Below are 26245 nucleotides of genomic sequence, written 5' to 3' on the forward strand. Positions count from 1 at the left end.
AAAAGAAGAAATATTACAAGGAACATGTTGTGATTCTTAAATTAATTAGAAAGGAAATAACCTCTGTTTCATTAGATAAAGTGATAAACAGCTGTAGCATATATGAATGAAACATTATTCAGCCTGCGGCTACAACATAGGTGCATCCTAAGAACATTATCTAAACGGAATAAGCCAGCCACAAAGGTACAAGTACTATATGGTTCCACTTAAACAAGGAACCTAGAAAATATGACAAGGGACAGAAAATAAACTAGGGTTTGCTATTGGTTGAGGGAAGGGGAATGTGGAATTCTTAATCAATGGGTTTCTATCTGGGTTGATGAAAAAAATTTTAGAAGTGCATGTGATGGTTGTACAACACTGTAAATATGTTTAATGCCACTTAATTATATGTAAAAATGGTTAAATGGTAAAATTTCTATCATATATACTTCACTACACATATGCACTGACACACAGACATATACAGACTATAAAGAGGTAGTTACAGAAAGTCTTTACTTTGAACATTCAAGATAGCAGGGAGGTCTAGTCATGCCACTCATTTGCCTGCACCCAAAAGTAACGTTTGTTTTGTTTTGTTTTCCAATCTTTGTTGCTTACCTGTATCAGCCCTGGCATAATCTCTGGCAAAAGCAGGTTAAGGGTTTCCTTGGACACTCTCTCTATCACTTTAGTTTGCATTTTGATGGCAGCCAGATTAATTGGGTAATCTGCAGTCTGGATGATGGGACACAGCACTTTGATGCACTGCTCTGGGCTGATTGAAGTGGCCAGCACTGATGCTGCTTCCTCAGCAGATCTCACCACCTAAAACAAGAGGAAACTAAGCTAGGAAGTCACGTTTTAAAATGTTATGCTGTGTCTTCGGTACAAAATGTCACAAAAATGGTTTCCTAGAGCTGACCTATTTTAGGTAAAAGCCCACCATACAGTCATAATTTGTTTAATTAGATACATGCTTGCATGTCAATCAGGTGTTACCTTGAAGATCGACTATTTACTAAGGGAATGACTGCTAAGGGTACTTTTTTAAGCAGCATATATGTGCTATACATAATAATGTAAGTGGTATTGACAATAAAATAGAATGTAAAGGACCAGTAAAAGAGCTCAATTAGATAATATAACTGCTTTGCCATGTATACAACTCAGGTTTGAGCCTGGGCCCCAGCACATTGGAAACTTTGGTGCTATGGTGTCTTTATTTTTCCTCCTTTCTCCACCAGAGCACTGCTCAGCTCTGGCTTATGATGACTGGTAATGCTGGAGATTGAACATGGGACCTCTGGTGCCTCAGGCATTAAAGTCTTCTCGAATGCCCATAATACTATCTCCTCAGCCCTGTCGCTATCTAGAAAAGTTGGTCAGGAGCAGTGAAGCCCTAGAGACAATATAAATGAAAACAATTGAATTGTCAAGTAACTTACCTCCTTATGAGGATCTTTGTGTGCTTCCAATGTCTTCATGACAGTAAGTTCTGCATAATTTTTAAATCTTGCAGGCTGGTGTCTTAGGATTTCTTTTAAAACCTTCAAGGCCAAAGCCCTGATAGTAGGCTAAGAAGAAACATTTTAGTATTTTGGGTTGCAGACAGTCATTAATATTTTTAATTTCTACAACTTAAAGCTCTTAATGTCAGATGGGAATTGAAGACAACTACATAAAGTATGTGGTATATTCTATTAACACCTCTAGTTGAAAATTTATACCATACTTGTTATATCTGCAAGAAATCAAAACCCAATGATATCCTGACTATTAAAAGCAAGTTTATTTCTGAGTTATTTTAAATTTGTAAAAAGAACCCATGTACTCCTATAAAAGTAATGATTCATTTTTCTGTTATTTTTCTTTTTCAAAAAATTTCAAGTATTTGGTTGAAAAACTTGATTCTATCAATGTAAAGTTCCCCATCAAACTTTTAACTGATCATTGCTTGCAGTGATTATTGTTGAATCAATGATTTCATTAGGAATTAAAATGTGTGATTATCTAGGGGGCCAGGTGATAAGTAGCTCAGTGGGTTAAGCACACACGGCGCCAAAAAAAGTTCTTTATGGTGAATGTTCCATATCTAAACAGCAGCAGAAGAGACTCATTTCCCCAATTTCCAAATCTATGTAGAGAGGAACAGGTAATGGCGAACAAGCTAAGCATGGGTAGGTAGGCCAACGTGTACATATATATCTTGCAGTTTTACCTCTTTATCCCCGAGGGTTTCAAGCAATAATAATAATATTGTTTTGAAGTGTTCATCCCAAACACTGAAAGATTCTTCCTGTGTCAGTTTCATCAGTTCATAGAGAGCGATTTTTCTTTCTTCTATACGCTCATTATGGTTAGACAACTCCTTCAACAATTCTGCTACCAGGTCGGAATGGTCTAAGGACAGCTCTGTCAAAGGGACATATTAATCCAGTGACTTTATAGGCCAATCCTCATAGGTAAGGGGAGGACAACTTTATAACATAATGAAACATAATGTTGATTGCAAAAAGAAACCAAGGAAAATGACTATTTGCTACTTCTAGAATATCAACACTAGTTTAAAACTTTTTTTTTAATAATGAAAAGTCACGATAGTGCTTAAATAATAACTCTAAAATACCTATGCGCAGGACAATTATTAGGAGTTGCTTTGTTTTTAGTTCTTCTTCACCCTTCCTACCCCCAGCAATATTTTGAGCAAATTCCAACTATGTCATTCTTATATACTCAGTAAACATTTCTATTGGTCTCATGCCAAGAGGATCACAATGCTTGAATACTCCATTTTTTTTTAAAAATAACATTTTATTTATTTTGGATAGACATGGAGTGTGGTCCAGGTGATGGTGCAGTAGATAAAGTACTGGACTCTCAAGCATGAGGTCCTAAGTTCAATCCCCTCATGTGCGAGAGTGATGTTTGGTTCTCTTTCTCATTAATAAATAAATAAAATCTTAAAAAAAAAAAGAGGGGCATAGATAGCATAATGGTTATGCAAACAGACTTTCATGACTGAGGTTCCAAAGTACTAGGTTCAATCCCCTGTACCACCGTAAGCCAGAGCTGAGCAGTGCTCTGGTTATAAAAAAAAAAGAGAGAGAGAGAGATATGGAGAGAAGTTGTGAGTGGAAGAGGAGGAGATAGAGGTAGAAAGAGAGAGACCCACAGCACTGATTCACCTCATGTTAAGTGTCCCCGTGGGGAATGGGGGCTTGAACTTGAGTCCTCAAGCACTGTAATGCCTACAGGAGTAGTGGATTTCTCTCTGTCCTATCCAACAACAACGACATCATCAACAACAACAATAACTACAACAACAAAACAACAAGGGTAACAAAAGGTGATAAAAAGAAAGAAACAATAGCGCAGCTAGACAACCACAATTTTTTTTTCTCTTTCAGGCTTATCGCTGGGGCTCCGTGCTGCACTATGAAGCCACTGCTCCTGGAGGCCTTTCCCTGCCCCCATTTTTGTTGCCCTTGTTGTTGTTACTGTTATTATTGCTATTTTGTTGTTGTTGTTGTTGGGTAGGACAGAGAGAAATCAAGAGAGGATGGGAAGACAGAGAGGGGAGGAGAAAGATAGATACCTGCAGACCTTCTTCACCGCCTGTGAAGTGACCTGCCTGCAGCCGGGGGCTAGAATAGGGATCCTTATGCCGGTCCTTGAGCTTTGCGCCATGAGCACTGCCCAGCCCCCCAGAAGGAATTCTTTAAAAAAAATGAGTGAACTATGTCCAGAGATAAGCTAAACTTGGGGGGTGGGGAGTGGTGCACCCAGTTATGCAAATGTGTTATGCTTAAGAACCTAGGATCGAGCTCCCACTCCCTACCTACAGAGGGGAAGCTTTATGAGAGGTGAAGCAGGTCTGCAAGTGTCTCTATTTCTCTTTCCCTCTCAATTTGTCTGTACTATACAGAAATACACAAATAAATAAATAAATAAATAGGAAAAATGGCCACTGGGAACAGCAGATTTATAGTATAGGCAGAGACCCAGTGATAACTCCGGTGAAACAAACACCAACCAACCAATAACAAAACCAAGCTAAAATCATAAGCTATAATTAGTTTCAGTTATTTTTGGGAGGTCACCAAGGTTTTCTTAATTCCGGGATGGGTTGCCTTCTTATTCTGGAGAAGAAAGGAACAAAATCATTAGAAACAGGTTCTTGGAGGATGGAAAACATTCTCATCCCAAAGATCCTTATTTTGAGGTGTAAAATAAAAGACTCCCTTACCTACCATCAGTCCCCAGAAATACACACAAGCAAAATGATCTAGAACTTACCATCAGGAAACTGATCAGCATCGTCATCAAACATGGCTTCCTTGAGGGCAGACTTATTGAAGGGGCTGATGCTATCTGAGTAGTTATACGGATTATAGTCTCGAGAGCGTGGAGAAGAGTGAGCAGGCATGGAATGGAGCAGTGAAGCTTTGTTATCAAGGGCTGTGTGGCCCGAGTCAGTAGCATCACCTCCTGCTCTTAGGTCAGACATCCCAGGACCGCCACACATCTATTAATAGGAATCAGAGGAAAAACAAATTAACTTATTTTCAGATATTGCTTCAAAATTCAAAAAACATGCTTCCTTGCTACTTCAAAGGCTATTTTGGAAAGGCAACTAACAAACTGAAAACAATTTAAATATTGACTATCAATACATGATGGCTTAAAACATATTAGAAATATGAAAGCTTAAAGATGTATAAAGATATCACAACTGGGAGTCGGGTGGTAGTGCAGCAGGTTAAGCACAGATGATGCAAAGCGCAAGGACTGGTGTAAGGATCCTGGTTTGAGCCCCCAGTTCCCCACCTTCAGGGGAGTCGCCTCACAAGCAGTGAAGCAGGTCTGCAGGTGTCTATTTTCCTCTCTCCCTCTCTGTCTTCCCCTCTTGTCTTCATTTCTCTCTGTCCTATCCAACAATGACAACATCAACAATGGCAATAATAATAACCACAATGAGGCTACAACAACAAGGGCAACAAAAGGGGGAAAAATGGCCTTCAGGCGTCTCTCTTTCTCTCTCTCTCCCCACCCCACCCCCATCAATTTCTCAAATAAAAGGTGTGGTGGGGAGAGGGAAAAATGGCTGCAGTGAACAGATATTCCAAGTGCAGGCACTGAGCCTCAGCAATAACCCTCGTGGCAAAAACAAAGCAGAAGAAAACAGGATGAGAACAACAACAAAAAGGTAGTTGATGGATAAGACAGGAAGCTTAAGAAAGAAGTCGGGGGTGTTGAGTGGTAGCGCATCAGGTTAAGCACATGTGGCGTGAAGTGCAAGGACCAGCATAAAGATCCCAGTTTGAGCTCCCTGGCTTCCCAGCTGCAGGGAAGGGGTCGCTTCACAAGCGGTGAAGCAGGTCTGCAGGTGTGTGTCTGTCTTTCTCTCTCCCTCTGTCTTCCCCTCCACCCTTGATTTTTCTCTGTCCTATCCAACAACAACAACAAGGGCAAAAGAAATGGGAATGCCCCAGTGATAACCCTGGAGGCACAAGAAAGAAAAGAGAAGAAAAGAAAGAAAGAAAGAAAGAAAGAAAGAAAGAAAGAAAGAAAGAGGGAGAGGGAGAAGGAGAGAGAGAGAGAGAGAAGTAAGTAAGTCAGGGCTAGATGGAATCACAAGATCTCCAATATTCCCTATTTTTAACAATTGTGGTGCCAGAGACTAAAATCAGGGTCTCATGCTCCACTACTAAGCAACCTTCCTAGCCCAATTATTTATTTATTCATTTTCTTTCTTTTAAAAATTTTTTTATTATCTTTATGTATTGGATAGAGACAGAAATTGAGAGGAGGGGGAAGGCAGAGAAGGAGAGAGATAGACACCTGAAGCACTGCCTCACCACTTGTGAAGGTTTCCCCCTGTAGGTGGGAGCCAGGGGCTTGAATCAGGGTCCTTGCACACTGTAACATGCACTCAACCAGGAGTGTCGCCACCCGGCACCCTTATTTTAGTTCTTTCAATGGGAGAGTGAGAACACAAAGCACCATTTGACCACTCTCTAATTCTGGTTTGATTGCCCTCACACGTTTCGCAGGAATGAACCTGGGACATTATCCATGTGAGCATGTGCCATGCTGAGTCACTTCCCCAGTCCTCACAACAACCTTTAAGGTAGGTATTAAATCTCTATGTTCCTAGTGAGAACACTGAGGCTTACGTAGAAGTGGCAGTGTGACTACATATTTCTGGCCCTAGATTCAAATTCACTCTGTCATAACCCAGTGCTTGAACCTCCCACATTGTACTGTGACAGCTCTAGGAAAAACAAAACAAGGAAAGATTCCACTAGGCAGTGATCTTTCTTTCTTTCTTTCTTTCTTTCTTTCTTTCTTTCTTTCTTTCTTTCTTTCTTTCTTTCTTTCAGATAAGTACAATTTATCAGTTAGGAGGCACATGCATTGTGGCTGTGGGGTCTTGGAGCTCTCCTGCTCGCCTTATTCCAGTCATGCCTATCTCCCAGCCAAGCTCTCTCCTGGGCTTGGTGTCCAGGGTGGAGGGCAGTTATGGGTGTTTTAGGTGTCACTAAGAAGATATGCCTAGTGGCTGGTAGTTGGGTACTGCCTACTGCCCGGAACACACAGCATAACCATCAAGATTAGGCAGTGATTTTTAAAAAAATTTATTTATAAAAAGGAATAGGCAGGGGGTCAGGTGGTGGTGCAGCAGGTTAAGTGTACATGACACAAAGTGCAAGGATCCCGGTTCGAGTCCCTGGCTCCCCACCTGCAAGGGAGTCACTTCACAAGCAGTGAAGCAGGTCTGCAGGTGTCTATCTTTCTCTCCCCGTCTTTTTATTTATTTTTATTTTTTTAAATTTATTTATTCCCTTTTGTTGCCCTTGATGTTTTATTGTTGAAGTTATTATTGCTGTTGTCATTATTATATTGTTGTTGTTATTCGATATGACAGAGAGAAATGGAGAGAGAAGGGGAAGACAGAGAAGGGGAGAGAAAGACAGACACCTGCAGACCTGCTTCACCGCCTGTGAATCAACTCCCCTGCAGGTGGGGAACCGGGGGTTTGAACCAGGATCCTTACACCGGTCCTTGTGTTTTGCACCACTTGCACTTAACCCACTGTGCTACCTGACTCCCTACTCTCCCTCTCTGTCTTTCCCTCCTTTCTCCTTTTCTCTCTGTTCTATCTGGAACAACGACATCAATAACAACAATAACAACAACCACAACAACGATATAAACAACAAGGGCAACAAAAAAGAAAAAAAATAAAAAAAAAAAAGGAATAGGCAGTGATTTTTTTTTATTTTTATTTACTTATTTTTTTTTTATTTATTCCCTTTGTTGCCCTTGTTGTTTTATTGTTGTAGTTATTATTGTTGTTGTCGTTGTTGGATAGGACAGAGAAATGGAGAGAGGAGGGGAAGACCGAGGAGGAGAGAAAGACACCTGCAGACCTGCTTCACCGCCTGTGAAGCGACTCCCCTGCAGGTGGGGAGCCGGGGGCTCGAACCAGGATCCTTATGCCGGTCCTTGTGCTTTGCCCCACCTGCGCTTAACCTGCTGCGCTACAGCCCGACTCCCTGGCAGTGATTTTTTTATTGAACTATTATGGCTGCCATATGCAACTTTTGGGGTGGTTTTTGGCATACAGTCTTCCAGGTTCACCTGCCACATCATGGGCACTGGGAGAAAACTAACAGGGAGGCAGAAGGAGCCCTTTAAAAACATGCTGAAATACTGCAATGATGTTTTGCTTGCAGGAGCCAAGAAACCACAGATGCCATAGGAAATAGTTTGATTCCTTTTTTGTTTTGTTTTGTTTTGTTTTTTGAGAAAAGTCTCAAAGAAGCGAAGGAGAAACCCAAAACTCTGTATGATGGCAGAAGCAACAAAATAAGCAATGGTAATCATAAGTAGTTGAGGGGGGTCTGTTTTATCACTACACTTAGCAGGAGAGAAAAAGCAAACAAACCTTATTTTCTCTTATAAAATCCATATTATCTGGCCTCCGTTTTAATTTTATTATCTTTATTTATTTGATAAAGACCAGAAATTGTGAGAGGAAGAGACACAGAGAGACACCTGCAGACCTACTTCACCACTTGTGAAACTTTCCCCCTGCAGGGGGGACTGGGGACTCGAACCAGGGTCCTTGCGCATTAGGACATGTGCAGTCAACCAGGTGTGTCACCACCCAGCCCTCTGGCCTGTGTTTGTCTCCACACTCTTCCATAAATGCTATAACTATACAGCCTATCATGTTTCCATATAAATGCCACTGTACTTGCTATTGCTTTTATGAAAGTGTCTTCTGTATCTCCTATGGCATTATATAGAATATCACCTTCTGAGAGGAGCCTTCCCTAATCCAAAGTAGATCATTTTCCTCCAATACACATTATAACCTAAATCCCCCAAATACTCATATCTGTCTGAAAATCTACAAGGAACTTGAGGGCATTGATTTGGTCTTATAAATTAAGACCCAGATGGTGCCCTGGCACACGGCTGATACTCAGTAAATACCTGTACACCAACTGAGTCCTAGAAAATTATACCTGAAATTGACAAAAAATGAAACACTTTAAATAAAAATTTTGCAATGTAAGAATATCCAAATACTCACGGAGTCACCATCTTCTTTTTTAGAATCCCTTTTCAATGGCTCATTCATGTCTTCTTGACTGCGGAAGCTGAAATTCTGAATTGCTTCAGTGACACCTCTAAGAGAGCTATAAATATCTTCAGAGTTCATATTTTCTGTGTCATAATCAAATGCACTATGAGAAAGACAACTAACTTAATCACATCGGAGGAGATTATGAAGGGTATTCATAAAGACAGAAGAACATATATCCCTTGAAGCATAATTAGCAAAGCAAAAGTTGAAAGCTATCAATGATTAAAGCCTATGACATTCCCTTTGTCCTTTATCAAGAGTAGCTTACAATGCTTCTAGAATGCACAGATTTTAACAACTTTGTTTTTTTACCTTAAAGTACTGATTAACTTGGGAGCAGCAAAGTATAACCTCTGAAAGCTAAGACTTAAAAAAAAACATTTTTAAGTGACTAAAAAAATTCATGATGCACAAAAGTGAAGTAAAATTAAAATTTAAAACTGTAATTGAACATAACAAGTTTCTTACTTTATATGACTATGGCTACCATCACTGTATAACAGCAGAATTGAGTCAGGGGAGGGAACTTCTGGAGGCAGGGCTATGGAGCAGCAGCAGCTGTGTACCTCACCTCTCCTCTCCTCTCCTGGATCAACTAGGAATACCAAAGGAGGTAACCTGGGACCACAACGAGGCAGGACTAGAATGACTTCAGGAGCTTTGGATCCTTGGGGTGTGGGAGTCTTTTTGTATAACCACTGTGCTATCTCTCCCCCACCCTGCTTTATCTCTTGGTCAGGAGTGAGTGATTAAGCTAAGAAGCCTACTTATAGCCCTCAGACTCCCATAGCCTACAAAAGAGGCTTTAACAGCCACTGTAATCCAAATTAGGGATTGAAGTAATATTGAAACAACTGTTAATTTCCATGACCATGAACTCTTTAAGTACCTTACTTAGACACAAGTCAATTCAGGCAAGAGTGATTAGTAATTTGAATAGTACTGAGAGAGGGACCCCATAACATACTATATAGAATGGTTAAACCAACAAGAAGAAATACTGGAGAAATGAACCAGGACAAGAGTCCACCTAACCCCCCCCCAAAGTCTGAAGTACAGAATAATGAGGTCAACATCCAAACAATAGTTAAGAAAATAGTAACAGAAGTGAGTAAAGAGTTTGAAAGAATTGTCGACAGAAATGCAGAAACAACAAATGAGGCTCTGGAAGAAAACACTAACTATCTCAAAGTTATTAGAGAGCTGAAAGCTGAAATAGCTGAGCTAAGAACACAACTAGCCGAACAAGCTAAAACAGTATTAGAACAGAGTAACAAAATAGATGGACTCCAGAAAACAGTAGAGGGGAGAGAATATAGAATAAATGAGGCTGAAAACAGAAGTAGAAAGATCGAGGATGATTAGAGACAATTAAAAAAGAAGTAAGAGATTTCAAAAAGAGAGTAAGAGATACTAATAACAACAACAGAGACCTATGGGATAACTTGAAAAAAAATATATGCATTATTGGCTTACCAGAGGAAGAGAGGGAAGGGAAGAAAGCATCCTTCAGGACATAATAGCTGAGAACTTCTCTAGTCTAGACAACATAAAAGACATAAAGGCTCAAGAAGCCCAGAGGGTCCCAAACAGAATTAACCCAGACTTAAAAAAACCAAGATACATCACATTTAGAATGGAAAGGAATAAGGATAAGGAAAGGATGCTGAAGACTACAAGAGAAAAACAAACATCAGACAAGCGTTTAATAACCAAAATATATAAAGAGCTTTCCGAACTCAACAAGAAGAAGACAAACAACCCCATCCAAAAATAGGGAGAGGACATGGACAGAATATTCACCACAGAGGAGATCCAAAAGGCTGAGAAACACAAGAAAAAATGCTCTAAGTCTTTGATTGTCAAAGAAATGCAAATAAAGACAATAATAAAATACCACTTCACTCCTCTGAGAATGTCATACATCAGAAAAGGTAGCAGTGGGGAGTCGGGCTGTAGCGCAGCGGGTTAAGCGCAGGTGGCGCAAAGCACAAGGACAGGCATAAGGATCCCGGTTCGAGCCCCGGCTCCCCACCTGCAGGGGAGTCACTTCACAGGCGGTGAAGCAGGTCTGCAGGTGTCTATCTTTCTCTCCTCCTCTCTGTCTTCCCCTCCTCTCTCCATTTCTCTCTGTTCTATCCAACAACGACAACAACAATAATAACTACAACAATAAAACAACAAGGGCAACAAAAGGTAATAAATAAATAAAATAAATATAAAAAAAGAAAGGGGAGAAAAAAAAAAAAAAAAGAAAAGGTAGCAGCAACAAATGCTGGAGAGGTTGTAGGGTCAAAGTATCCCTCCTGCACTGCTAGTGGGAATGTAAACTGGTCCAACCTCTGTGGAGAACAATCTGGGGAACTCTCAGAAGGCTAGAAATGGACCTACCCTATGATCCTGCAATTCCTCTCTTGGGCATATATCTAAGGAACCTAACACACCCATCCAAAAAGATTACGTATACCTATGTTCTTAGCAGCATAACTTGTAATAGCCAAAACCTGGAAGCAACTCAAGTATCCAACAACAGATGAGTGGCTAAGCAAATTGTGGTATATATACACAATGGAATACTACTCAGCTATAAAAAATGGTGAAGTCACTGTTTTCAGCCCATCTTAGATGGACCTTGAAGAAATAATGTTAAGTGAAATAAACAGTCAGAAACAGAAGGATGAATGTAGGATGATCTCATTCTCAGGCAGAAGTTGAAAAACAAGATCAGAAGAGAAAACACAAGTAAAACCTGAACTGGAGATGGTGTATTGCACCAAAGTAAAAGACTCTGGGGTGGGTAGTGGGGAGAGTACAGGTCCAAAAAGGATGACAGAGGACCTATTGGGAGTTGTATTAATATGTGAAAAACTGATAAATGTTATGCATGTACAAACTATTGTATTTACTGTCAAATGTAAAACAGTAATCTCCCAATAAAAAAAGAAAAAAAAAAGAATTGAGTCAGGGTAAAAAGACTGCAAGGGGGGCAGGGGTAGATAGCATAATGGTTATGCAAACAGACTGTCAAGCCTGAGGCTCCAAAGTTCCAGGTTCAATCCCTTGCATCACCATAAACCAGAGCTGATCAGTGCTCTGGTAAAAAAAAAAAAAAAAAAAGACTGCAAGGCTAGCAAAGCCTAAAATAGTTGTCTTATAGCCCTTTATAAAGTTCATCAATTCTTGTGACTAATTAACAATAACAATTTAACTTGAAAGGGAGATAACTGTATTTTGACAGACTTACTAAAAGGCAGAAAATTTCTAACATTAAATACAAAAGGTATAGATATAAATTCTATAATCAAATTCTAAGATTCACAGGAGGTTGGAATTTAGCCATCAAAGTCACCGTTTGCACATAAATCATGAAGTAGGATGGATGACAACTTTGCAATGCATTTTTTTCCCTGAGGTGCTGATGAAATAATCAACAATTTTAGTGAATATAATAAAGCAGACTAAGGAATAGGGCTAATCATGAAAATCTAGCTAATAATCACAAATGTAAAGTACTATACAATTTTTTAAAGTCCAGGAAAACAATATTAATCAATTAACAAGTCAAGAGATTCGTCTGAAATATATCACAAGTCCACCAGCGTCTAAAAATTATACATGCCTTGTGTTTTGTACCATGGACTAATATTTTAGTCAGAATTTTCCTAAACTGTATGTTCAATGTTACTTATATGTAGCCCTGACCAGCTGACAAGAGATCTAACTACACTGAGTAGTAAAACAAAGACATAATTTATAATTTACTGGATTTATATAGTAAATCTGAGAAACAAATATGCCTTTGAATGCAACAAGTTATAATTTACAAAAACTGTTATCAGTATTATTGCCACTTATAAACTTAACGATTTTTTTAAACAGAGCACTGCTCAGCTCTGGTTTATGGTGGTGCAGGGGATTGAACATGAAACTCAGCGCTTCAGGCATGACAGTCTCTTTGCATAACCATTATGCTATTGGCTCAAAAACTTAAAAAATTTGAATCTGCTAAGTTTTAATGTGTCCAAGACCTTTCAAGTCAAGTGGAAATTTGATACAATTACATAAAAAATTTTTATAGTGAATGATACTGTAACCTTGGTGGTGGGTATGGGGTGGTACACAATTATTGAGATATGAAGCTATACTGTGAAACTTGCAATTACATACTTTTGTTTTTTAGGGATTTTTAAACTATTTATTCCCTTTGTTACCCTTGTTGTTGTTACTGATGTTGTCATTGTTGGATAGGACAGAGAGAAATGGAGAGAGGAGGAGAAGACAGAGAAGGGGAGAGAAAGATAGAAACCTGCAGACCTGCTTGACCGCTTGTGAAGCAACCCCCCTGCAGATGGGGAGCTGGGGGCTCGAACCGGGATCCTTACACAGGTCCTTGTGCTTTGCACCACGTGTGCTTAACCCACTTCAATACCGACTCCCAACAATTACATAAATATCTCTATTCTTCTAAGAAATGGAAGCTGCAAATATAATATTATGATAGAAAATTAAACTTTTTAAGGTAGGGGTAGATAGCATATTGGTTATGGAAAGAGGCCCTCAAGCCTGAGGCTCCAAAGTCCAAGGTTCAATCCCTTGCACCACCATAAGCCAGAGATGATCAGTGCTCTGGCAAAAATAAATAAATAAATAAATAAATAAATAAATAAACAAAACTTTTTATTACCTCGGAGGTAAAGTATTCTGTGATGTATTGGTAGGAGAAGTTAGAGGACTGGACCAATTGGCTGGTGAACGCGGCGTTGGTCTTGTCAAAGGACTCCCCACGGAACCCTGATAAAGTTAAGTAAATATTAGGTATGACAGGTAAGTTCAACTGAAAAACCCTAAAGGATGGCATACAATCAAGATGGAACAATATGAAAGAATCATATTTATAGGTCAGTATTTTTAATATTCATTCAATACCTACTATTGATTCCTGTGGGGAAACTACTCTACTCAGAAACTGAGCTTCTCAGCCATTTTCTGTCCTCAAATATTATCAATATTGAAAAAAAAAAAACTAAAAAAAACAGACATTTATTTCATCAAGGACATGTTGCTTTGTAAGACTGTCGTCCGCCTCTCGCAAAAATGTATGTTTATAGCCCTCACCTTCCATCCAAGTGCCTCTTTTTTTTTATTTTAATAATTTTTTAAACTTTTCTTTTTAAAAAATATTTATTTTATTTATTCCCTTTTGCTGCCCTTGTTGTTTTATCCAAGTGCCTCTTGCTTGTTTTGTATCTGTCTCCTGCTCAGTAACCTGGTAAGGACCATAGGTTTGTTAGTGTTCCACTTTTGTCCTTCCCCTTGCTTTGTTTCTGAACTCCTAGATGGGAACTCATCTTTATTTGTATTTTTCATTCTGGTTTATTTTACACAGCATGATCCAACTCCATTCATGGTGTAGCAAAAGAGAAGATATTATTATTCAAGTTAAATAGTATTCTTTTCTGTAGGCAAACCAGAATTTCCTTATCCATCTGCCACAGGGCACTTTGGTGGTTTCCATATTTGGCTATTGCGTTTATTACCTCAATGAAAATAGTTGTGTACATACACTTCTGATAAATGCTTTTTGCATTCTTCAGCTAGATATATAGCTGAGAAATTGCCTGACTGTATGATAAGTCAATTTAAATTATTTTGAGAAAACTCCATAGTGTTATGTACCTATAGTATGAATGGATTCTTTTTTCCTATACTTCCTAGCTAGTACTTTTTACTGTCCTATTTAGGGTATTATCAAAGATGTACTATATCTCATTATCTTGATTTGCATTCCCTCAACTATATGTGATGAGGATATTTCTTTCATGTGTCTATTGGCTAACTATAAGTTATCTTTGATGAAATGTTTTTTTAAAATATTTATTTATTCATTCCCTTTTGTTACCCTTGTCTTATTGTTGTTGTTATTGTTGTCATCATTGTTAGATAGGACAGAGAGAAATGGAGAGAGGAGGGGAAGACAGAGAGGAGGAGAGAAAGACAGACACCTGCAGACCTGCTTCATCGCCGGTGAATCGACCCCACCTGCAGGTGGGGAGCCGGTCGCTCGAACCGGGATCCTTACGCCATTCCTTGCACTTCGCATCACCTGCACTTAACCTGCTGTGATGAAATGTTTAATTCCCCATCTCTTCCATCTTTCTCTCTCTCTCTTTTTTCCTTTTGTCCTCTGTACAACCACAGTGTTAGTTTGCCAAACCTTTTTTCTAATTTTTTTGATGGGGTCAGTTGGTTGGTTGTTTTGAGTTTTAAGAGTGCTTTCTAAGTCTTGGATACTAGTTCTCTGTCTGATGTATGGCAGGCAAATTTCTCCCATTCAGAAGAATGTCTTATTCTTTTCTTACTGATGGCTCTTTTTCAGAAGCTCATATATATATATATTTATTTCCCTTTTGTTGCCCTTGTTGTTCTACTGTTGTTGTCGTTGTCGGATAGGACAGAGAGAAGTGGAGAGAGGAGGGAAGACAGAGAGGGGGAGAGAAAGATAGACACCTGCAGACCTGCTTCACCGCCTGTGAAGCGACTCCCCTGCAGGTGGGGAGCCGGGGCCTGGAACCGGGATCCCTTAGGCCAGTTGTTGCATTTGCACCACGTGCGCTTAACCCGCTGTGCTACCGCCCGACACTCAAAAGCTTTTTTTTTTTTTTTAAATATTTTATTTATTTTATTTTTTGAGAGAAATGGAGATAAAGAGATAGAAATAGAGAGAAACACCAGACTAGTGCCCAGCTCTGGCTTATGGTGGTGCAGGAGGATTGAACCTGGGACTTCGAAACGCAGGCATGAGAGTCTCTCTGCATAACCATTATGCTATCTACCACTGCCCCTCAGCAGAAACTTTCAAGTTTCGTGTAATCCCAACTGTTTATTTTGCTTACTTTGCTACTAAACTTAAGTACTTGGAAGCTGATATTATGGAAAGTATCAGCTATACTTTTTTTATACGTACTTTATGTTTCTGGGCTAACTATCCAGATATTTAATATACTTTTGAGTTGGCTTGTATAGAAGGTGTGTGTTGTATTCCAAGCTCCATTTATTGAAAAGATTCTTCTGTCTCCATTTTATATCCTTGATTCTTTGCCAAAAATTAACTATCTGTGTAAGGGTCTAGTTCTTGGTCCTCAGCTCTATTTCATTGATCTGTGTGTCTATCTTTATTCTAATACCACACAGTTTTGATTACTATACTCAAATAGTGTATTTAAAACTTTTTTTTATTAGGGGTCAGGCAGTAGTGCAGCAGGTTAAGTGCAGGTGGCATGAAGCGCAAGGACCGGCGCTAGGATCCCGGTTTGAGACCCCAGCTCCCCACCTGCAGGAGAGTCGCTTCGCAAGCAGTGAGGCAGGTCTGCAGGTGTCTCTCTTTCTCTCCCCCTGTCTTCCCCTCCTCTCTCCATTTCTCTCTGTCCTGTCCAACAACGATGACATCAGTAACAACAATAATAATAATCACAACAAGGACAACAAAAATATAAATATTTTAAAAAATTTATTACTTTTATTTATTGGATAGACAGCCAGAAATTAAGAGGGAAATGGTGATAGAGAGGGAGAGAAACAGAGAGACACCTGTGACACTTGCAAAGCTTTCCCCCTGCAGGTGGGGACCAGGACCTTGAGCATAGTAACATATGCACTCAATCAGCTGTATCACCATCCGGGTCCCACTCATGTACTATATTTAAGTCCAGAGTATGATGCTTTCATGCCCTCCCACCCCCACCCCTTCTCAGAATTGCTTGGTGGTTTTGGGTCTTTTGTGGTACATAGGACATTTTTTGCAGCAATCTGTACTAGTTTCTTAAAGGAAGTCACTGGAATTTTGATGGGGACAGTACTGACTACATATTGCTCTGGTTATGATGGCTACATTAACAATGTTAATTCCTTCAAATAAAGTACACAGAATATCGTCTTATTTCCCATGCCTTTTGATATTTCCTTCAGCATGACTTGTAGTTTTTGATTTACAAGTCTTCTATTTTCTTTGTTAAATTTATTGCTAGATAACCCACTTTCTAAAAAATAATTTTTCTTTGTCTCCAGGGTTATTGCTGGGGCTCGGAGCCTGCACTATGAAGCACTGCTCCTGGAGGGCATTTTTTCCCTTTTGTTGCCCCTGTTGATCACTGTTGTTGTTATTATTATTGTTGTTGTTGTTGTCACTGTTGTTGGATAGGACAGAGAGAAATCAAGAGAGGACGGGAAGACAGAGACAGGGAGAGAAAGACAGACACCTGCAGACCTGCTGCACTTGTGAAGTGACCCCCCCCTGCAGGTGGGGAGCCAGAGGCTCGAACTGGGATCCTTACGCTGGTCCTTGCACTTTGCGCTATGTGCGCTTAACCTGCTGTGCTACCGCCCGGCCCCTCATAATCCACTTAAAAAAAAAATTATTGGGGAGTTAATGGTTTACATTTGACAGTAAAATACAACAGTTTGTACATGCGTAACATTTTCCAGTTTTCCACATAACAATACAACCCCCACTAGGTCCTCCTCTGCCATCATGATCCAGACCCCCCCCCCAAAGTCTTTTACTTTAGTACAAAACACTAACTCCAGTCCAAGTTCTGCTTAGTGATTTCCCTTCTGATCTTGTTTTTCAACTTCTGTCTATGAGTGAAATCATGGCATACTCATCCTTCTCTTTCTGGTTTATCTCGAACTTGACATAATTTCTTCAAGCTCCATCCAGGATGGGATGAAGAAGGTGAGTATGATGGGATGAAGAAGGTGAGCATTTTTAATAGCTGAGTAGTATTCCATTGTGTATATATACACCACAGCTTACGTAGTCACTCATTTGTTGTTGGACACTTGGGTTGCTTCCTGGTTTTGGCTATTACAAATTGTGCTACTATGAAAAGAGGTATACACAAATCTTTTTGGATGGGTGTGTTTGATTCCTTAGGATATATCCCCAGGAGAGGAATTGCAGGGACATAGGGTAGGTCCACTTCTAGTCTCCTGAGAGTTCTTCAGACTGCTCTCCAACCCAGACTGCTCTTGGGTTGAACCAATTGATATTCCCACCAGAAATGCAGGAAGGTTCCTTTGTCTGATAGTTAATGCTTTTTTTTTTTTTTAAACACAAAGACTCAAAAAGATATGAAACTATTTAGTTTGCTACTGTAAGCCAATTTCCTTCCTCCAGTCATTACTAACATTTAAACTTTATTTCTTCTTGAGTTTGCTTTACAGATGATTTTCACCGTTTCTGCAGTGGGGTGATTCTCGTATTCACCTCACAATGACACCAAGGAATAAAGTCTGGTCATATTATTAACATGACCATCTCTTAAGATATAGACAAAGAATTCCTTTTAAAATGTTAACAGACTTTGATCATAATAAATTGTTCTCAGACTCTTTTGAAACTTCAAAGTTAACCTTAATCCTACTACCAATGCATTTTCCTTTTCCTGTACTCCATACCAAAGGCTTGCCTGTCTCTTTTAAAACTTAAGTTCAATTCTTTAGTGATAATATGTAAATTATATAACAAATACTATAACACTTCACTTAGACCATAAGTTCCTTCCAAATAAATCCTGTATGTCTAAGTATTTATGGATAAGCTCATAAATATTAAATGTGAACATACCGATATTCTTTCCTCAATCTGAGATAGAGGAGGAGAGAGCGAGAAGGAGCCACCACCACACCACTCTACTCTTTACTCAGCTTCTGCGAGTTCCAGTATGGCGCTTCCACAGGGTGTCTAGGGCTTGGAGCCCAGGCCCTGCCCTAACCCTCATGTATGGTAAAGTGCCCACTGTACTGGCTGAGATGTTTATTGGTTCTTGCCCTAATTTTTACTATATGCCCCTTCTACTATCCTTGATTTCTCCCTCCTTCATATTCTTCTTCTTCCTTCTCCTCCCTCTCCTCTTCCACATTTCTTCTTTTTTATTAATGAGGGAGAAGAGAGAAGCAGAGCATCACTCTGGCTAATACAATGATTAATTTGGCTCTCATACTTAATGGCCCAGTGCTTTATCTAAACTGTATCACCTCCTGAGCTGCTTCTAATTTCCTTCTTTCTTCCTTTCTTTCCTTCTCTCTCTTTCTCTCCCTTTTTGTTTTTATCATTGTTGTGGTTATTATTATTGTTGTTATTGATTTTGTTGTTGCCAGATAGAACAGAGAGAAATGGAGAGACTAGGGGAAGACAGAGGGGGAGAAAAAGACAGACACCTGCAGACCTGCTTCACCACTTGTGAAGCGACTCCCCTGCAGGTGGCGAGCCAGGGGCTTGAACCAGCATCCTTACTCCGGTCCCTGCACTTCGTGTCACCCGCCCTTAACCCACTGTGTTACTGCCCAATTTCCTCTAGTTTCTTCTTCTTCTTTTTTTTTTTTTTTAATTTTTTATTTATTTTACCAAAGCACTGCTCAACTCAGGCTTATGGTGGTGCAGGGGATTGAACCTAGGACTTGGGAGCCTCAGGCATGAGTCTCTTTGCATAACCATTATGCTATCTATCCCTGCCCTCCCTCTAATTTCTTTACATATGATGTCAGATTGTTTATTGAACTTCACACCCTGGACTGACTTCTTCAGACATGGGGGGGGAGGGAGAGAGGAGAGAGGAAAAGCAGAAATGAGGAGGGAGAGAGAGAGAGAGAGGGAGACAGATAGACAGACAGGCAGATACTAACTGACCACAGCATAAAGATTACCCCAATGTGGTGGTGGAGGGGTCAGACTTGAGCCTGGATCATGTGTATGAAAAAGCTGGCACACCTTCCTAGGTGAGCTATTTTGCTCATTCCACACTTGATCTTCATTTAAGAGAGACTACTGCTGTTACACTACACAACACAATTGGGAGAATAAGAAATGAAAAATACCTGGGTTCCATTGCCAGTGTTTCGAAGATGATTATGAAGAAGCTTGGTAGCACCATCTTGAAAAGTTTTTGGTAAAGCTCCTAATAACATTGTGAACTCTGGGGTATTGAGTTCAAATAAAGAAATCAGCACTGACTGTGCTGCCTAGAAAACATACAGAAACAGATGAATAGATTTTGTCTGCTCAAAGGAGGTTATTTTTCTCATTCAACATTTCTGCTCAATATTACCAGACTATCTTTTCAAAGGAAAGAATTACTTCCATTGCCTTAAAATTTCTTTGTTCAAGGAGGAGGACAGATATTATAATAGTTATGCAAACAGACTCTTATGCCTGAGGCTACAAAGTCCCAGTTTAAGCCCCACACCACCATAAACAGAGCTGATAAAAAATTCTTTGGTATAAGAGTGGAAAAAAAAAAAAGACCTACTATTTATTTTTAAAAACAAGAAGGCAATATGGAAAGTGTAACAAAATAATTATAACAAAATTATGACAAAATTAACCAGATTTTAGGATTACTCTATCATTATGTATTACTACTTCCATTTTCTAAGACATGATTATGAGAAAGGAGGGTGGACATAAGAATAACCTGAAACCATGTAAAACTTATCTAGAACCTACATGTGGCAGAAATGTTGAGAATATTAACTGATATACTGGAAGCCCAAAAAGAAAAAAGACCCCTCTGGGCAAATTAAGAAAAAAAGAAAGAATTCCAGGGCAGATGAAACACAGAGAAGGCAGTACAGCTAGGTTCCAGCTAGGAGCCCTGCTTCTATGGCTGTGAGCTGCAGTTAGGGCCTTGCCTCCACTGCTTCGGTGCCCTTGTAGGGAATCACACAATGGAAGACAACATCATGCACCTGTAACATTGGGCCAAGACAGAGCCTGAAGAAAACCCCAAATTCACTATGCAAACCTCTTAATGAAGACTTCCAAATTCGATATATATATATATATATATATATATATATATATATATATATATATATATATATATACACACACCAAATTCAACATATGAAACTCCTAATTAAGACCTTTAAGCTCTCCAGATCCCCACCACAGGGGAGTCCCTTCACAAGCGGTGAAGCAGGTCTGCAGGTATGTCTATCTTTCTCTCCTCCTGTCTTCCCCTCCTCTCTCCATTTCTCTCTGTCCTATCCAATAACAACGACATCAGTAACAACAATAATAACTACAACAATAAAACAACAAGGGCAACAAAAAGGGAATAACTAAATAAACATTAAAAAATAAAAAAAAAATCAAGAACTGAAAGTAGCAGTCTCTTTCACTGGCAATCCAAAATAACTGACTTGCTTTTCCAATTTATCCTCTGAGCCTTATATTAAAACATACCTTCCGAACATCAGAACTTTTGGGTTCTGTTGTCCAAGTGATAACACGAGATACCGCCAGGCGAGTTTCACTGGAATTTACAAAATCTGCTGGATCCATCTGTTTTGCCAGAGTTTCTATATATTTAAGGATAGCCACCTTCACCTGCAGAGGTAAGCAGAAGGAGAGAGGACACTCAGATCATCAGTAAGGGACACTGGAGAATGCCTCAGAAAATATTGGTCACTTTTAATTAATACTTAGGAAAGGAAAAACAAATCTGAAAACTTTAAAATTTGTCTTTAAATATTCTAGTCTGATTTCATAAGTTAAAAATTTATGATTCCCTTAACTGTAGCATTTACTGGAAACTAAAGTTTAGGACCACTTACCTACTTGAGACATCACTACATGATAATGTGGACTTTATCTCCCATCACATATCAGAACTTTTAAGTCTTAGATATTTCCTTTTCCATATCTAAGCAACTGCTGAAGGCTTTATAGACAAGATTATAGTTGTCCCCAACTTGTCTGCAGTTTTAGTTACCTGAGGTCAACTTTGATCTGAAAATACTATGTACAATAAAAAATTTCAAGAGACAGAAACCACATGCACATAGGTTTTATTGTAACATACTGCTATTATTACTTTATCATTTGGTATTGTTAATCTCTTACTGTACCAAGCTTTATAAATCAAAGTTCTCATAGCTGTGCATGTGTTGTATAAACAAAGCATATACAAAGCACATAGTATGTGACTATTCTATGGAGGTTGCAGGCATTCAGTGGATGCCTTGGAAAGTATAAACCATAACAGGGACACTCTGTATAAACATTCTTTTGATTCCATCTAGAACAGCCTACGGTTAAATCTTGTTTAGACTTAATGGGAACTAGTCTTTGTGAACTGAATGTAATTTAGCTTTTTTGGAAACCAAAGCATTTTTTTTTTTACTGGTATTTAATAGTGGTTTACAAGAGTATAAGATAATAGAAATATAGTTCCACAATAGCACCGACCACCAAAGTTTGGTGTTCCAACACCCCTAACAAAAACCACCATAATTTTCTCTAAAGGGTTTTTGAAATAAGTGGGTTAATAAAGGTAGGCAATATAGTTTCCCCTCCACTACTTTGGCCAACATACAGTATGACTCACACAGTGAGACCAGGTTCCTTAACTGGCTTTACAACTACTAGAACTGTTTCCCAAAAGAAGCGTTACGAGACTCAGAGAAGAAAGCACATTATTATTATTATTTTTACTTATTAATGATAAAGATAGGAGGAGAGAGAAAGAACCAGGTATCACTCTGGTACATGTACTGACAGGGATTGAACTCTGGACCTCAGGTTTGAAGAGTCCTGTTTTTCATCAACTGTGCCACCCCATGGACCACAAATGCACTTTATTTATTTATTGCCTGCAGGGTTATCGCTGGGGTTCAGTGCCTGCACTATGAATCCACTGCTCCTGGAGGCCATTTTTCCCACTTTGTTGCTCTTATTGTTGTAGTTATTATTATTATTGTTGTCACTGCTGTTGGTGTTGGATAGGACAGAGAAAAATTGAGAGGGGAGAGGAGACAGAGGGGGAGAGAAAGATAGACACCTGCTGACCTGCTTCACTACCCGTGAAGTGCCCCCCCGCAGGTGGGGAGGCAGGGTTTGAACTGGGATCCTTATGCCCTGGTGTGTCATGTATGCTTAACCCGCTGTGCAACTGCCCAACCCCCGAAAGCACATTATTTTTAATAGACAAAGTTAGCCTTTAATAAATTAGCTATTAAAAAAAAAACACATGTCGATTTAGAAAGCTTCACTATCCTTCCAGGAGGTAGATCAAGGTACAAATGCTTCCTCCTTAGTCTATAAAAATCTTTCTGGGGGGCCAGGTGGTGGTGCACCTGGCTGAGTGCAAATGTCACAGTGCACAAGGACGTGGGTTTGAGCCCCCAGTCCCCACCTGCAGGGGAGGGGACTTTGCAAGTGGTGAAGCAGTGCTGCAGGTGTTTTTTTTCTCCCCTTCTGTACTTCCTTCTCCTCAATTTCTGGCTGTCTCTACCCAATAAATAAATAAATAAATATAATAATTTTTTAAAAAAAATCTTTCTGGTTGGGAATAGTGGTTATGTAAAAAGACTTTCATGCCTTAGGTGTAATCAATCCCCTGTACAACTATAAGCAGAGTTGAGCAGTGCTCTGGTTAAAAAAAAAATAATTATAATAACGCACTGTTAAATTATGAAATTATACTGGGGAAAAGGTTAAGAACCACTGTTTTTAAAGTCCCATATAGCATAGTACAAATTTTATAAGAAAATTCTGTAATGCTTCATCTGTGGACTTTAGGCATAAAGCATAGTGCAAAGACCTTAAATACAACAGACGCTAAACATATATTAAATGTAAATTTGCTGACTTACAAAAATGAAAGCTTAATTATACAGTTAAATAGCAACTTTGAAAAAGATTGCCAAAGACTAAGGTAATGAGATTTTCTATGTTCTTTCTTCCATTATTATTTATCTTCCAGTCGTATTTCTTACTCAATTCATATTAGGCTTCTGAGAAGTAACATGCTAATGTATAAAATAAGGTTCTGACTCTTGTGTTTTTTAAAAAAAATATTTATTTATTCCCTTTTGTTGCCCTTACTGTTTTACTGTTGTAGTTATTACTGTTGTTGTTGATATCATTGTTGTTGGATAGGACAGAGAGAAATGGAGAGAGGAGGGGAAGACAGAGACAGACACCTGCAGATCTGCTTCACTGCTTGTGAAGCTACTCCTCTGCAGGTGGGGAGCCAGGGGCTCGAACCTGGATCCTTAAGCCAGGCCCTTGTGCTTTGCGCCATGTGCGCTTAACCTGACTCCCGGTTCTGACTCTCGTAATCATCCCCATGTCCAGTTAAAAAAAAAAATAAAAGGATAAAAATTAAAGTCATATACTATGTATACTATATGTGTGTATACTATGCCAACAGGCAAAATGATCACAATACACATATGCTCATTTAAAAGCTTTCATTGTAGTGGGATACTTTATAAGGTTACACACAGTCTGTGATTTCCATAACAAAAACATGCAATTTTCTTCAGAGAAGAAAAAAATAATCTCGTTGCTAAAATATGTATAATTCTACATGCTTGTGGAACACAAAGTCAACAAAAATTAAAACTATTTTTTAAAATACTTAAATAAAATCATCCAGTATTGGCACTTCCCCTCTACTACTGTTTCCTTTCTGATATTTACCCACACAACACAATGTGAGAGATACAACACTTTACAAAATAGTCATCTTCTACATGAAAATCGTATTTTCAATAATCTTTATATTAATTTCATACTCAATATTTATGTATTTCTTACCACCAGTGTGAAAGATATTTAGATTTCTAGTATAAAATACAATGTCAGTATTACTCCTTGCTATCCTAAAATATCAGTTTAAGTATTTACGGGTGATTTTTCTCTGAGAGCTCTGTGTTCATGGGCATATAAAAAGTGTGTTGAGGGAGTCGGGCTGTAGTGCAGCGGGTTAAGCGCAGGTGGCGCAAAGCACAAGGACCGGCATAAGGATCCCGGTTCGAACCTCGGCTCCCCACCTGCAGGGGAGTCGCTTCACAGGCGGTGAAGCAGGTCTGCAGGTGTCTCTCTTTCTCTCCTCCTCTCTGTCTTCCCCTCCTCTCTCCATTTCTCTCTGTCCTATCCAACAACGACAACAACAATAATAACTACAACAATAAAACAACAAGGGCAACAAAAGGGAATAAATAAATAAAATAAATATTAAAAAAAAAAGTGTGTCGAGAGCACACAGAAAGAGTGATTCCCATCTCCAGTGCAGTGTTTCTCAGTAGGAAAGTTAATTTAAAACTGTGTTCCTTACTTCCTTCTCTCTTTTTCTTCATGCAGCAGTTCCTCCCTCATTCACTTACCATCCTTTCTTTCTTTTTTTAAAAAACTTAAGAACATTTTTTAAATATTTATTTTCTCTTTTGTTGCTTTTTTATTGTAGTTATTATTGTTGCTGTCATTATTATTGTATTATTGCATTGCAGTTATTATTATTGATGTCATCATTGTTGGATAGGACAGAGAGAAATGGAGAGAGGAGGGGAAGACAGAGAGGGGGAGAGAAAGATAGACACCCGCAGACCTGCTTCACCACTTGTGAAGCGACTCCCCTGCAGGTGGGGAGCCGGGGGCTCAAACCGGGATCCTTATGTCAGTCCTTGTGCTTTGTGCCACGTGTGCTTAACCCGCTTTATTACATGTGATACTTTCATATGGGGTGGGGTAGGGCGGGGCACAGAGTATCAGCATTACACATGGTATTGGGGATTAAATTAAGAATCTGAGACATTTAATTCCAATGCTCCATCAGTTGAGTCATCTTCCGATCCTAATTTCCATTTATCTATTTATTTATGTATGTATTTATTTATTTATATTCCCCTTCTTGCCAGCAGGGTTACTGCTAGGGCTTGGTGCTGGCACTATAAATCCATTACTCCATGCAACCATTTTTACCTTTTTTTAAAAAATATTTTATTTTTTAATGAGAAAGATAGGAGAGAAAGAACCAGACATCACTCTGGTACATGTGCCGCTGGGGATTGAACTCTGGACCTCATGCTTGAAAGTCTAGTGCCTTAGCCACTGCGCCACCTCCTGGACCACACCATTTTTACCTTTTGTCCACCCCCCCCTTCATCCTATTTTATTTAATAGAACAGAAAGAAATTGAGACAGGAGGGGGAGGAAGAAAGGGAGAGAGAAAGACAGACAACTGCAGACTTGCTTCACTGCTTGTAAAGCGGCACTCCTGCAGGCGGGGAGCGGGGCTCCAACCTGGGTCCCTGAGTATAGTAAAGTGTGTGCTCAACAGGGTATGCCACCAGCCAGCCTCTCCAGGCTTACTTATTAAGCTGACGGTTTAGACCTCTAGCTCCACTGACTCCTGATACATTAGTTACAATGGTAATTGAATAACTTACACAGATATTTAAATAATAACCTTATTATAGTTTTATAGATTATCATGTATTATAGATAGTAACGATAAACGTGTTTTATACTGAGAGATATGTAACACAATTGCTTGGATAAAAACAAATTACAAATATTATCAATAATATTAAGTACTTTATTCTCCTTCTGTAGGTCACTTATCAAAATCAAAACAGATGGAATCCCTTCCACAAATGAACTTAATCATGTTGAATACAAGTGAGTCCTGGTAAGAAACATAATTGTGATTTTAAGGCAAAATCATATAAAACTTAAAAGAAAATAAATTACTGACAGTAATGTTTATAAATAAATAAATATATTTCGTGCAGAATAAAGCAGAAAAATAT

The 26245-nt window shown here is 39.1% G+C and overlaps 1 protein-coding gene across 43 annotated transcripts in view; it reads right to left on the reverse strand.

Moving 5' to 3' along the window:
- CLASP2 (cytoplasmic linker associated protein 2) overlaps positions 1-26245 on the reverse strand; it is a 165362-nt gene that overhangs the window by 7831 nt on the left and 131286 nt on the right. For all 43 annotated transcript variants that reach the window (XM_060180500.1, XM_060180501.1, XM_060180498.1 and 40 more), the window contains 8 exons: positions 20892-21035; positions 19523-19666; positions 13332-13438; positions 8594-8747; positions 4285-4513; positions 2207-2400; positions 1434-1562; positions 607-813 (listed from right to left, as the gene is read on the reverse strand). In XM_060180500.1, the coding sequence (XP_060036483.1) occupies positions 607-813; positions 1434-1562; positions 2207-2400; positions 4285-4513; positions 8594-8747; positions 13332-13438; positions 19523-19666; positions 20892-21035 (1308 nt within the window). The remainder of the gene's footprint in view (positions 1-606; positions 814-1433; positions 1563-2206; positions 2401-4284; positions 4514-8593; positions 8748-13331; positions 13439-19522; positions 19667-20891; positions 21036-26245) is intronic.

Source organism: Erinaceus europaeus, chromosome 21 (genome assembly GCF_950295315.1).
Source record: "Erinaceus europaeus chromosome 21, mEriEur2.1, whole genome shotgun sequence".
Lineage (NCBI taxonomy): Eukaryota > Metazoa > Chordata > Mammalia > Eulipotyphla > Erinaceidae > Erinaceus > Erinaceus europaeus.